The following is a 15374-nucleotide window of genomic DNA, read 5'->3' as shown; positions in this document are numbered from 1 at the left end:
CTCAGAAGGCATGCTCGTGACGAACTCGCACACTTTCCAGTTCCCCACCTCCAATGGCGGCCAGGGTCTCCAGCCTGCTTAAGCGCTCCAGGCTTCTTCCAAGAACTTCTTCTAGCCGACTCCGTATCACCTGGGCCCCTTCTAGTTCCACCTGCAGAGTTCGGTCTCTCTCAGAGCTGATTAAACATGCCACACATGGAAGGAAAATGGATTAGCCATCAATGTAATGAGTCCACAGATGTTTCCAAAGAGCCATCAGTGCCACTCTGAGCCATGAGACTTTTGGAGTAATTGTTCTCTAGGACACAGTAAATGAATGTGTTCTTTGTTGTGGCCCTTGTGTTCAATGCTGGTAGATTAGCAACGCCTGCTTTCTGTAAAGTTTGTCCCTTTATCCTAGATTCTGGGCCAATTTGACATAAAATTACAGTTCCTAATATTTATCTCACACCCTTATAGCCCACTAAGAGAAATTTCATTTTTTAACTAAAAGCGTTTGTTTCTGAAAAGCCAAAACCCAGGAAAAACTAAATGCAAACTGAATCGATATTGAGCCAAGTAGGGTTGCTACTGAAAATATTTGTTTTCTCATTTGTTACCAAAAATGGATAGCGCTCTGAAAAGGAATCCAGTTCACAAAGATGCAGAGATTCTTTATAAAGTTCCACACGTGGTCCTATTTTACCTTTCCTCTGCCTTCACTTTCTTGAAGGAGAAAGAAAAAAAATTTTTTTAACTCAAAAATAAATTAGAAAAAACTGAATAGTAAAAGAATAAAAATTAGGAAAGAGAGAAAGGGGCTAGGAGGGAAGGCAAAATAAGAAAAAAAATTAAGGGAATATAAAATGAACCAGAAGGATATAATATACATGACCAAAAATCAAGAGGTACAGGAAAATAGATTCATCATCATGGCTATGAGTAATCCTGGGGTAATATTAGCCATAACAACAATTATATCTTCTTCAGTTATATTCAATGAGTATCAGTGCCCTTTATAGCCTTATAACGAAGCAGCCTTTAATAGGACATGGATTAGAGAGAGGAAAGAAACATACAATGAGTGCTTACTATATGCAAGCATTATTTTAGACACCTGACATGTCTCCTCATTTGATCTTTGCAATAGCTACATGAAATGGATGCTACTCCTGACTTTAGATTTAGACACTGAGGCTCAGAGCAATCCCTACAACTAGTGACAAGTCGGGTAGTCCCAGTTATGCTTTTCTTTATCTCCCTCCTTATATACTGTAAGCATCTATAAGCATCTGCACTTAATGAGGAATAAAAGGAAAAACAGTGCAGTCACTCTCTTACCTCTCTGGATGGGCATGGAACTTCACCAGACTGCTATAGAGCTGTCTCTCTGCTTGTAAGGCCTCATTGAGCCGACTCCGTTCATCTACCAGTCCTTCTAGCATCAGCAGCAACTGAGGGAAAAAGAATAGAAGCAACATGCAAATAGAGACAGGAAGCCATAGTTAATCCTGAGAAAGAGACCAAAAGAATGTATCAGCATGAACTATGACTCAAAAAGTTCACTATCTCATTACTGACTTAACTTTTCTATATATAGTATGTTACAGTTTTCAAGTCAATGCCATATTATCTTTTTTTATCTTTAAAACTCTATCGGGGGCTTCCCTGGTGGGTGCAGTGGTTAAGAATCCGCCTGCCAATGGAGGGGACACGGGTTCAAGCCCTGGTCCAGGAAGATCCCACATGCCGCGGAGCAACTAAGTCCATGCGCCACAACTACTGAAGCCTGTGCACCTAGAGTCCGTGCTCCGCAACAAGAGAAACCACCACAATGAGAAGCCTGCACACCACAACAAAGAGTAGCCCTCGCTCGCCACAACTAGGGAAAGCCCACGTGCAGCAACGAAGACCCAACGCAGCCAAAAATAAATAAAATAAAATAAATTAATTTAAAAAAAACCCCTATCAGGCAGAATTCAAATATGGGAGCAAGAAGAAGAAAGAGGAGAGTGAAGCCAGAAGGACAGGAAAGAGGCCAAGAAGAAGGAGTGGGAGAGAAAGCAAGGAAGGGCAAGAGGGAAACATACAATAGGACTTACTAGTACTCTTCATTCATTCAGTAAACATTTATTGGGCACCTTCTGTGTACCAGACTCTGTTCTAAGGATAAGCTTACTATATAGTGGGGGGAAAAGACATTCATGAGTCACAGACACATGTCATTGTGAGCTACAGTAAGTGCTATAAAGAAGATGAGCTACGATAGTGCATAACCACAGAGATCTATTTAAGTGAACTGGTAGAGTTAAAAGCTAGCTTGGAATGAGATGAGTAGTTAGTGAGAGAGATGATAGTGGAGACAGGGAGGAGTACAGGCAAACAGGTCATTTTAAGAAGCTTGGCATTAAAGAGAGGTCACATATGGGGCAGCAGTTACAAAGGAACTACACGTGTGAGAAGAGAGCATCTGTGGCTTCTACGACCAAGGCAGGGAACTTTAGAGCACAGATTTTCTATGAAATTCCATCGACAGACACCTTCATAAGTAATTGAGATTGACGGCTTGTTCATTGTTTATCTCACAGTAAAAAATAAGGTTTGTAATTCAATAACTTACTTGTTGTCTTCGGTTTCCAGAAGTTTCCTGACCCTGTGATTCTACTGAAGCAACTTTTTCCCGAAGAAGTAAGACTTCTTGGGTCAGGCGTTCCATAGCTGGTACGTCTTCAGGATCAACCAGCTGCATTTGCAGGTCCTAAAAGTCAAAAACAGGTATAGTAATAAAAATATTGGGTTGCCCAAAAAGTTTGGGTTTTTCCATAAGATCTTATGGAAAAACCCAGATGAACTTTTTGGCCAACCCAATAAGTAATAAAAACACTATTCAGCACAGGAACAAAGTAACAAATCTCTTGAAATAGTCTGCTATACTTTAAGTGGGATATTAATAAGCCGTATGACGGTAACAATAGCTTCTTTATGAAATCTTAGCAACTCTGACATCAACCAGAGAGAATATGGCAATATCAAGAGGCTCAAACTAACAGTGCATAAGAAGACTCAATGTATCCAAGTGTTGTCTGAAGATGCCCTACAGGTATTCTGGGCTGTAATAATTTCCAATAGTCTTTAAAAAGCTTTGAAAGACCTTTATGAGGTCTTCTTTAATCTGTATTGTCCTGGTCAGGGACTCCATATCAGCAGCCTGCACCTGCAGCTCTTCCTCTTGCACAGCCATCATGGACTGGAGGGCGGAGAGTTCCATCTGTGGAGAAAGAAATCCTGAAGTCAGTGGGTAGAGGAAACAATATGTGTCACAATTACATTTTAACATTGAAGCAAATGCACTTCCATATCTTATCACTATCATCCAGTAGTGCAAATAGAAACTAGAACATGAATAGTGCGCTACTGGATCAGATCAATAAACTGCACTGTGCAGTACTAAAGGGTGTTTCATGGGAAGTTGTAATGTGGTTTTAATGATATCCTCCATCTTTGTTAGCACTACAAAACATACCAAATTTGTTTAATTAATGAGTTTATTATACTACTTTAGAAAATGGGTTACCATTAGCAGATGCAAGAATAGATGTTTTTCTTTACATAAGTATTTCAGCTAAAAGATTTTAAAAAGACAGAATATCTCCATTTTTGTAAGCCTTAATGAATTAATAGAGGCATCGATCATCAATATCACAAGAGATCACCAAACATTACACACCTCCTGATGGAAGAACACACCACCACCTATGAAGAAGTCCTTCAAAAGTTAACACTGTAGGCCCTAAACGTTCAATATTGTATCTTTCATCTCTCCTCACCAGAAGATGACAGCCAAATATTCGATTATGACAAATTTCACTAAAAATCATGATAATTTCCACAGCTGCTAACATTTACTAGGTGCTTATTACTGTGTTCCAGGCCTTATATAAAAATACTTTGTATATATTTAATCCTTTTAACAAACCTAATGACTTGGCTTCTGCCTACTTTTTCAACCTCAGTATGAACCATTTTCTACCTCATTCATGATTTTCTAGGCACAGTGGACTTTTTCTGTTCTAGGAATACCAGACTTTCTCTTGACTCAGAGCCTTTGCACCCACTGTTCCCTCTGCTTGAAATATCTTCCTGAGTTGCCTCCTTCTCATCCTCGAGTCCCAGCTTACACGGCATCTGCTCAGAGCATTCTCTAGCCATTCTATCTCAAATGGTCCCATACATGTTACTTTCTATTATTTCCCTCATATGGCTTATGACAATCTGTAATTGTATTATTTGTTGTCTGAATCTCCCCAGTAGGAATTAATTACATAGGGTCAGAGACTCTGTTGATTTTGTTCCCCATTCATCCCCACCACTTGCCCTGGCTTAGAGAAGGTACCCATATAGCTGATGAATGAAAGAATGAGTGAATCCTCCCAACAACCCTACAGGATAACTACTCTTCTACTCCTCAATTTACAGATGAGGTGACTGAGGCTGAGAGAAATTAAGGAACTTGTTCAAAATCACAGCCAGTAAGTGGTAGATCCAGAATGTAAACTCAAGGAAGTAGACTCAAAGCCACCAGACTATGTCTTATATGCTTCATGGTAATGGCAAGTTATTTGTAAGTAAACATTTTAAGGAAATATTTTGAGATAATTTTTTAAAAGTAGTTGTGATAAGTGAAGATGGATGACACACAGCTAGTTTAAGGTGTAATCAAGCTTCCTAAAGGAAGCAGCACCTTTTTCCTTAAGTAATATAAAACGTAAGTTATAAGCAATAAAAATTTTACTTGTGTATCTTCTTTTTTTTTCTTTAATAAATTTACTTATTTATTTTTGGCTGCGTTGGGTCTTTATTGCTGCACACGCACTTTCTCTAGTTGTGGTGAGCGGGGGCTACTCTTCGCTGAGGTGCGCAGGCTTCTCATTGTGGTGGCTTCTCATGTTGCAGAGCATGGGCTCTAGGTGTGTGGGCTTCAGTAGTTGTGGCATGAGGGCTCAGTAGTTAGGCTCACGCACTCTAGAGAGCAGGCTCAGTAGTTGTGGCACATGGGCTTAGTTGCTCCGTGGCATGTGGGATCTTCCTGGACCAGGGCTCGAACCTGTGTCCCCTGCATTGGCAGATGGATTCTTAACCACTGCACCACCAGGGAAGTCCTACTTGTGTATCTTCTAACTCCATCAATGCTTATAGAATCACTGTGTGGGCTTATGATGGTTTATAACTATACAAAGGTATTTGATGATTCTGGGCTACTGCAGCAGATTAAGAGGAAATGCTTCTCCTCATATTTCCTTACTTGTTGAAGGAGCTCAGTTACTGTAACTCCTGACCTCTCTCCACCCCTTTACTCACTCAACCCTGGGCAGGCAAAGGGACTTAACAGTAGACTGGGGAAGAATAAACCAAGCAAGCTTGACTTAGTTCCACCTTTCCTCTTCTTGGGAGACAGCTGCCTGTAGGAAGCCACTGCTTCTCCAAAGGCAAGCTCTTCCCCACCATGCAGAATGGTCTGCTGAGGCCCAGCGTTGCCTGTCTGGGCAGATAAGTCTACCTGATTCTGGGGATTGGCCAGCAGGCCCACTTGGTTCTTGCATTAAATTCTCTATGTAAGCCTTTATCAGTAATACAGTTGATAAAGTACCAAACTATCTGCCACTATTTTGTTTCATTTCTCATTTTGTTCAGATCTTGGGTATGGAAAAAGGGGTGCTCTTTATTAGGCTCTCTTCAGAGACCTCTGCCATTTTATATTGAGGTAGTTGCACCATTGAAGAAACATGAAAACATAAAGAAAAAACATTATTGCAGCATGCTAAAGGTCTGCAGTCAGATAGACATGGGTCTTAAATCTTGGCATAATCTCCCGAACAAGGCAATTTAAACTGAGCTTCAGATTCTTCAATTGTAAAATGGGAATAATATCTACTTTTCAGGGTTATGTGAGAATAGAGAAAATGTATTAAAGTGCATGGCATATAGCAGGCAATCAGTGAATGATAACTATTATCATAACTATTATCATAACCACTACTATTATCTCAAGGGAGTAGGGGGAATGTTGAAAAAACTGGGAAAATCTATATGGCTTTGGTAAATACCTAATATTAGAGGAAATGTGATAATGAAAATACATAGCATTGAATTGAGAAGTTGTAGTTGATTAAGAACATACAGACGTTAGCAATAGAGCTAAATATAACTCACTGAAAATACCCATTTTTTTCTTTTAAATATTTTTCTTCAAAATATTCATTTATAGTCATTATAATTTTATGATCCTGAAAACAGGACAAAACCAAAAGTAACATTACTCTTAATTGAGTATATGTGAGATATAAACAGGAACAGCATGTGGAAACTAAATTATCTGACATGATAATGGCTAGGCCAGAACCAAGAAAAAGGAGGGGAACTAGGGGATTTTTTAAACTGGTATTTTTTAAATGCCACACAATTTCATATCCTCAAAACTTGATTCATATAACTCTGTAAGGAGAAATATGGTAATGAAAAGAGAAATTAGAGGTACAATAAGATAATTTCATCACAAATATGAATGCAGGTTTTATATTATAGATGTAACTATGACAAAGAGGTAGAACAAAACTAAGGAGCTATACAGACTAGCCAGCTAAACTTAATTTAGGAACCCATGACACTGACTGATCTTCTAAAATAGAGGCCATAGTAACATAAAGGCTTTCAGTTTTAGTCTATAATTCTATACTGTGGACCTAATGCTTCTTCTACATCATAGTACAAACAACTAGCTGTATAGGGAAGAAGAAGTGGAAGGGATTCTGTAAGGCCGAGAGGCCTTTTCTAAGAAAATTGATGAAACCTCTATTGCTAGAAATAGAGCATATGAATGGGAAAAATTATCTGCTCCAGGAAATGACTTCTTAGGAAGTGTTTTGAGTCACAAAAGACTTGAATTTAAATCTTAGCTTTAGCATTTTATAGCCATGTAACTCTTCACCACCTCCAGGTTTTAAAACAGTGTTTCAGCTTCTTCATCTATAAAATAGGGCCAATATGACTTACAGAGCTGTAAGTATTAGTGCTAATTTAAGTATCCAGTACAGTGCACTGCATATAACAAGTACTCGATAAACGTGGGTCCTTCTCAAATTTCTCTTGTTCCATGTTTCTAAAATTAATTTCATGGATCTAATGTCATAATTCTAAGCAGCAATTACATAGCGCTTCATTTTTTCACAAGTCCTTTGTAATTATTTTATTCCAGTTAGCAATGGGCCGAGAAAGCTGTGTTTTTTCAGCACTTAAGAAGTTTTAATGATCCCCATTATAAATAACAAGAGCATCTTGGTGAGAAATGTGTATATAAAGGGATTTCTATTTTTCTCCAGAAAGAAAAAAGGCTCAACTTGCATTTGGACCCAGATATTATACTTGGAGAATTTTACTCTTTTAAATATGAAGTATTTTGAAAAAAGCAGGAATTAAGAAATTAGGCTTAACAAGAAAACTCACCCGACTTTCTCTTTCTTTTTTAGCCATGAGCTCAAGTTCCTCTTTGGCATTACTCAGTTCTTTTTCCAGCCCTGCAACTGTATCCAAGTCTCCTAAAAATGAATACAAAATGCTAGTTACAATCAGTATCAACATAATGTGATCTTTGCTGCCTTGTTTCTAAGGAATTTAAGATACAACCCAACAACAACAAAACACATATGCACAGGTTGTTCTTTGCAGCATTATTTGTAATAGCAAAATACTGCAATCAACCTACAAGCCTATAAAAGTATGAATAAAACATAGTATATCCACACAGTGAAATACTATATATAGCTGTAAAAAAGAATGAGGAATATCTTTATGAACTGATATGGAGTGATATCTAAGATATTAAGTACAACAAGCTGGGCACAGAAGAATACATCTAGTGAAGTATGTTTTATATTAGGAAAAGCAGAAATAAGAACATACACATACACATCACATACATACATAGGATTAATCTGCTTATTTTTGCAAAAAGAAGCACAGGAAGGATACCTCAGAAATGAAACTGGTTGTCTTCAGGGATGAGTAAAAATAGGAGAGAAAGGACAGGGAAGTAGATGGGACTTCGGAGTACACTTTTCTATATTTTTGAGCTTTGAAGCACGTTAATGTTTTATTACTAACGTGTAAAGTTAGTTCCACAATGAGGAAGTAAAAGCCAAACACTGAATACTAACATAAATAAATGAAACTAAATAGCAAATTGATAAGATAACCACCCAGAAGATAATAAAAAAAATTAATCCAAATAATTTTTGAACTCAGTATTCTAACTCTACACCCTTGGTGGGAAATATTCTAAGGATAAAAAGAATTATAAAGAAATTTTAAACATTATTTAATAGATTTAGTGTTGATAGTGGTATTCATGTAGCCATTCTGAAACTATTTTTGTGTACTGTGCAAATGTATAAATATAGTGATGTTACAGGTAACCAGGTTTCTCAATGTTGGGAGAAGGCAGATACAAATACGAAATAATGGAAAGAAAGAACTTGTATTGTTTAACTGGAATTAGAGGAATCAGTATCAAATGGAGATATATATGTGTGAGTGTGTGTGTGTGTGTGTGTGTGTGTATGTGTATACACATATACACACACACACACACACAGTCACACATATACATATAAATATCCTTAGCTCTGTTCACTTAAAAGATCCTAGAAGCAAATGACATACCTGTAGCTATGAACCTATCTTATGTCCAGATATTAGTATATAAATGTCATTACCCACTAAAAGGGACCAGAGAGCTCCTTGAAGTAACGGATAATTTCAGGGCGGAGGTAGGCAAAGTAAAAGAAAATCACAGAACATCTTATTGTGCCAGAAAGTATGGAAGTGCTCAAAAACAGATGGGGAAATACTGAAAGGTCAGAGGAACAGCTTGAAGGGGCTCCAATTGGCCAAATCCGGGATAATTTGGTTATCAAATGGAATAATGACAGAAATGGATAAAAGAATGATTTTTTTAAAAAAAAGAACCCATTACTCCATACTGATATAAACAAATGGAGTAGGAAGAATAGGGAAAGGGCGTCTCTTCTTTATAAAAGAATACACACTACTAAACAAAGAAGGAATTTTAGAAATAGAAAATCTCTTTTTTAAACTACCAAATAGTGAGTTCAAACAAGCTCAAAGGATGCTAAAACCACTGGGTGAATGACTGTGGGAAAGCAGAACTATCAACATCTCAAGGCATATGCTGGCAGATCACTTGTTAATTACAAAGGGGAAAATTAGCCTTTAGAGTGGAGACATCTGGCAGATACAACCTTAACCAAACAACTAAACTTAATATCACCGAGCATAACACAAACTGATACCATGTGCTCCTGATGTGATGCACTGAGAAAGACATCATCTATGTAGTATTCTTGCCAAAGATGTTTAACTTGAATCTAACCATGAGGAAACAATCAGAGCCAAATTGAGGGCCATTAGCTGGCCCAGAGTTTTAAAAAATGCCAATGTCAGAGAACAGACTTGTGGTTGGGGGGGGGGGAGGGTTGGATTGGGAGGCTGGGGCTAGCAGATGCAAACTATTATATACAGAAGGGATAAACAAGGTCGCACTGTACAGCACAGGGAACTATATTCAATATCCTGTAATAATCCATAATGTAAAAGAATATGGTAAAGAATATATATATATATAAAACAATCAATTTGCTGTACATCAGAAATTAACACAACATTGTGAATCAACTATACTTCAATTGAAAAAAAAAAGCCAATGTCAAAAAAGACAAAAAAAGGCTAGAAAACTGTTCTAGATTAAAAGAGACAAAAGAACCACGACAAGTAGGTGCAATGCATGACCCCTGAGGGAAGAGAACAACCAGATATCAAGAATATTATTGGGACAATGGGAACTCTGAATATAGACTGTACATTAGATACTAGGACTATATTTCTAAATTTCCTGAGCGTGATAATTATATTGTAGCTATGGAAGAGAATGCCCTTGTTCTTAGGAAGTACATAATGAAGTATTTAGGGATAAAGTGTCAATGATGTCTGTAATTTTTAAATGGTTCAGAAAAAAACATTACATCTGTGTGTGGGTGCATGCAAGAAATAATGCAAAAGTAGCAAAATGTTAACAATTGGTGAATCTTAATAAAACTGTGTATGGGTATTCATTGTACTATTTTTGCCACTTTTCTATAGGCTTGAAATTTGCAAAATAAAAAATTGGGGAAAGATGCTTTTAAAAAAAGGTAAATATGGAGTAAATTAAACAAATCCAGCATCCTTTACTCTTTAACTAGCATAAAGTTTCCCACTAAAAAATGACTACTTGCACAACTTATCTATGAATTCCATAATACCCTACACTATAACATAAAGTTTATACATTCTTAAAATCATTTAAAAAAATCGTTAAGTCCAAGTCCACAACATTTCTTATCATAGCACTATAAGCCCCTATTTTTGGAACTCACTGGAGAATAGTTTCTTTGATGCTTTCCTAAACCTCAACCTTTTGGTCTGTGAAAGTCAGAGATTCTAAGGCACCCATTTGAGTTTTGCTCAGTTGTTTTTAGGGAGTTCAAGGTCTATAACCATCCCTTGGATGGAGGGGAGCTTGGCACTGCCTACCCCTCCCAACACTGTAATGTGGGTTATGTCAATTTACAGTGAGCAGCCTCAGCCTGCTTAAGGTACCCAGGAGACAGCGTCAGCCCCGTGGTCCTGCTGTGCAGGTTTGGAAACACTGCCTCCCGCATTCTTGAATCCCTGCAAAGTTAACTGAAAAAGAGAATTAGGATGCAGTTTCTCTGAGCCAAATTGTGTAGCCATAGCAATACTTTTAATTCAAAATAAGGCAAGGGCAGTTCTCCCTAGAAGACACATGTCTTCAGCCTTTCGGTGGAATCCAAACTTATTTTTTCCATTATGGTAGGAAGAGAAAGAGAGTCCTGGCCAAACCTATTAACAGAGAGTTACAGGAAGGAAAGACAGAGGTTCCTGAATGAAATGAAATTTGATACTTACCTAACGCAGACCTGGGTATGCTAGTATCCCCTTTGTCAGTCAATGAAGAGCTATCATCTCTGGAGGTTATAGGCACTGAACCCTAAAAATTAGAAGAGTCAGGGGATTTAGGAAGATACAGGAACCATGATCACAATGACAAGGACTTGGAACATTCTCGCACAACTTGATATTAAAATTATCATACTTATGCCTCAGATATAAAAAGAAAATGCAGTTGGCATAAACATCTATACAAGTCTATGGTTCTTACTTGATCAGTCTTCTCTCCAAGATGGGGACTGACGGAGGTAACTTCAGCTGGTTGGTTAGAGATGAGTGCCTGGGACATCGTGAAATCTTTCCCTCCTAAATACTGGCGCAGTGCCTGTAATTCTGAATTTCTTTCCATTAGGGCCTGTACCATCTTTTCTGCAGCAGCCTAGTAAGGAAATTACACATAACATTAGAGAGATATTCTAATAAAAAAAATTTGTGTTCTGATGTCATTGTTAAAAGCCAACCATTTAAGAAAAGCCAGTGGGGCCCTAAGAAATAGTTTCCTTGCTTTTATTTTATAGGAAAAACCATAGTCAATGAGTGGAAAGAAAGTCTCTCATAGGCACAATACTGGAAAAACGGAATATAACACATCTGTTACAGATAAAATAATCTAAACTTGCTCTGCTAGAACTATCAGGCTAAGGTATTAAGATTCTGGTTTGAATCGGGTAACATATGTCTTTCTTTACTCATGTGCCTTTGGCCTGAATGGTCTTTGCCCAAACATTTGTTTGGTACACTCCCTTAACGTCTTTGCCAAATGTCAACTTTATCAGATTGGCCTAGTCTGCATTTCGTATCTAAAACAGCAATCTCATCTCTACTCCTAATTCCCCCATCATGCAATATTTTTTTTTACAATGCACTTACCAGTAATCAATATATCTATTTATTGTCTCTCTCTCTCCCCCCAGCCACCCGCCCTGCCCCAACTGGATGTAAGTTTTCTAAGGGCAAGTACTATGTTTTGTTCAGTGCTGAATCCCAAGCACGCAGAACAATGTCTGGCACATAGTAGGCACTCAATTCATAGGTACTCGAGATCTATTTATTGAATGAATCAATTACACAGAAACATTTTTATCAGACCACATGATCAGGAGAATCTGAACCTCAAAATCACCAAACCCAGTTTATTTAATTTCAAATCCCAGTTTTCTAAGACACATGATGGTACAATAAGGAAAAAATTTAGAACATTTTTTTGTGACCATTACCACATAGAAAGTCTGCATTTAATCAGAAAATCTAGAAATAATAAACTAAGACTAAAAGAGGGTATAAGATGATGAATATATTAGCTATATTATAGCATCGACTGTCTCTGTGAGAATTACTACTATTTTAAATAAGAAGCTGAGCTCTTGTCATAACTTCTAAGGGAAATAAAAGAATAACCTTCCAGTTTTAGTATGTAAAATTCAGACTCTTTAGGGATTTGGACATAACCATCTTAGAAGTAACAGTACATTATTAATTTGCCTTAATAAAAATCTCTGTGAAATTATGAGAAGAAACAGAGCGAATAATACACAAGATATCTTGTGCCACATATATGATCTATCTGGCTTGGTACTCTTTTTCTAGCAGTGCTGTTTTTAGCACTGCTCCTCCAAGTGTGGCTCGTGGACCAGCAGCATCACCATCACCTGGAAGCTTGTAAGAAATGCAAATTCTTGAGGCTATGTTTTTAAAAAGCTATTCAAGGGATTTTTCTGCATATAAAATTTGAGAAGCAGATCTAGAAGAATACAATCATTACACTTTTTCTTGAGTTGAAAGTCTTTTGTAATTTCAGGCATCTCCTAGATTCCATTATTTTACTACCAACGGTATATTAAGTGTTATAAGGCTAATTCTTTCAAATTACAAAGGGGTGAAAAAGAAAACTCAAAGACTTCTTAGCCTCTTGCCAAAGACGTAAATAGTTCACAATGATTTTGTTAGGTCTATTCTAGAAGCAATTTCTGCAGCACATGGCAGCATGTATCTAACAAAATGTGTATTTACTTCAGTGGGCCTAAGAATTGGATGAGTGGAATATAACCATCCCATAATATAAGGAAGCATTAGAGAATACTATTGTCAAATAACATAGGCAAATGATAAGAATCTAGTTCCCTCTGAGAACTGACTAGGGAGAATTCTGAGTGACTGGTCCCTGAAATGCAGCACAAGTCAACTATACTAGACTTTCTCTAGCCTTTAGGAGAAAGATATGTGAAAAGGAGGGTAAGTTAAGAATTTACTTTTGAAATATTTGTGTACCATTATTTTGAAATTACTATATGCCATATTACTATGAGATTGTTTATTCTCATCATGGCCTTTGAAAAAACACAAACTTTTTTTTCTCTTAAAATAATTCAGATTTTGCATGAATTAAGAGAAAATACGTAAAGTATAAGTTTTCCCATACCCTGGCTAGAAACAAAATATCACTCAAGTCTTGATAATTTAGAATCAAAATCAAAACACTCCAGAATCCTATATTCCTTTCTGTCAAAATTATCAGAACATTAAGGAAAAGAAAATGTACATAATGAATTTAATGAGTGGGGACATGTATTATTTAGGCACCCTCCAAATGCAAAGTGTTCTAGAAATATTTCATACTCTGATGACTGATATAAAACTGTAGTCTAGTTAATAGGCTGAAGGAAAAGAACTAACAGGATGGACTGTAAAATGACGTAAATTTTACACGTTATCAAGTTCTAATGCTTCCTATAGTGCGGACTATAAACGCACAAAGTGGTATTCTTCTGGACTGGGCATTAGTCCTTACTTGGCTCTCCTGCTCCCTGCTGCTCATGGACTGAAGCAGGCCCTGAATCTCCATTTCATATTCCACTGCTTGTTTGTTTCGATCACTTAGAAGGTCCTGCAGCATCCTTTCCTTTCGCTGTAGACGCTGGCACAGCTCCTCAGCTATCTCACTCTGCCCTGGTCCAAGTTTGCAGAGCAATGTTGCACTAAGATCCTAATACAGGAGAGACAGTGTAAGTTTTGGAGGAAAGAATTCCATCTACTGTATATCAAAGGGCTTAAAAGAATCTATCATAGAAGAGAGAGCAAGTATGATGTTTTATTCATTTTTGTTCCCGCAGATCCAGCATAGGCCTGGCACGTAAAAGACTGTCAATACATGCTCAGTGGATGAACACTAACAATACAGAAAAAAATACTTAGAATGGCAACTTACATATTGTTTTCTAAAATAAGTCCTTGCCCTATAATGCTCAGGGCACATTAATAATAGGTGCGGATAAATGGGCACTCGGTTCATTTATCTTATTTATCTACTCCTGTTTGACTTTATAGGGGGAACACGAAATGATCAGCTGAAAAAAATAACAAGCACTGTATTTATTAGCACGGTGATGCAGCTGCTAGTTCTACACTGGAGGTAATACATGGGGGTTAAAATTGTGGAGCCAGATTGCCTGGGGTGCACACGGGCTCTGCCACTTATTAGCTATGTCACTTTGGACAAGTTGCTTCACTTCAGAAGTCTGTTTCCTTGTCTGTAAAAGAGGAATAATAGTATGTACCTCATAGATTTGTGAGGATTCAATGAATTGACATCCATTAAGCTCTTAAAAAACTGCCTGACGCAGCATGAGCACCATAACAAAGGTTAGCTATTGTATTGTAGGTACATTCTTTAGATCTCATTAATTCTCACATAACTTCTTTGAGAAAGATAATTGTCCCCTTGAGTTTATAGGTATAGGAAAAAAAAGTCCCAGTGAAAGCCAGTGACCTGCCCAGAGACAGGATGGGATTAAAGACTTGGGTCACCGGCCTCTCAGACCTCAAGAGTCCTAATGCAAGACTGAGATTATGTCAACACTAAACCAACTGCCCTTAAGTTAACTAAATTCTTGCCTCCACTTCTTTGTTCCTGTCATGCAGAGATGTCTGTAGCTGCTGAATGATACTTTCTTGCTCCTTCTGCCAATGGCTAAATTTCGTTTCCATTTCTTCTTTCAGCCATTGGAGGTTTTGACAGCTGGCAGACAACTGTTCCACTTCCAGGCCTTTGGCCCTCAGGAGACTCTCCATACACTACAGTCACAAAGAAAGCAGCCAGTTAAGTCAAAGGGCCACCCCACACTCCTCAGCATAAACAGGAAACCTGATCCACCTTTACATTATCTCCTAAGTTATCTATCAATTTCTTTTGCAAAAGGAAAAAACACAGTATCTAATCTAACAATGCCATACTAGTCTATTTGTTGTTTTTAGAAACTCTCATTTAGTTTGTAGAGAGATAAGTGTAATGTATGTGTTAAATGAAGTACTTTGGA

The 15374-nt window shown here is 37.5% G+C and overlaps 1 protein-coding gene across 11 annotated transcripts in view; it reads right to left on the bottom strand.

Moving 5' to 3' along the window:
- The window catches only part of PDE4DIP (phosphodiesterase 4D interacting protein), a 91104-nt gene that overhangs the window by 62886 nt on the left and 12844 nt on the right, over positions 1-15374 (bottom strand). For all 11 annotated transcript variants that reach the window (XM_060090379.1, XM_060090380.1, XM_060090381.1 and 8 more), the window contains exons 9-17: positions 14953-15132; positions 13850-14044; positions 11273-11440; positions 11020-11101; positions 7480-7571; positions 3131-3247; positions 2600-2737; positions 1321-1433; positions 49-176 (exon numbers count right to left, since the gene is read on the bottom strand). In XM_060090379.1, coding sequence (XP_059946362.1) covers positions 49-176; positions 1321-1433; positions 2600-2737; positions 3131-3247; positions 7480-7571; positions 11020-11101; positions 11273-11440; positions 13850-14044; positions 14953-15132 — 1213 coding nt within the window. The remainder of the gene's footprint in view (positions 1-48; positions 177-1320; positions 1434-2599; positions 2738-3130; positions 3248-7479; positions 7572-11019; positions 11102-11272; positions 11441-13849; positions 14045-14952; positions 15133-15374) is intronic.

This window comes from Mesoplodon densirostris, chromosome 2 (genome assembly GCF_025265405.1).
Source record: "Mesoplodon densirostris isolate mMesDen1 chromosome 2, mMesDen1 primary haplotype, whole genome shotgun sequence".
Classification (NCBI taxonomy): Eukaryota; Metazoa; Chordata; class Mammalia; order Artiodactyla; family Ziphiidae; genus Mesoplodon; species Mesoplodon densirostris.
This window is presented reverse-complemented; position numbering and strand designations above follow the sequence as displayed.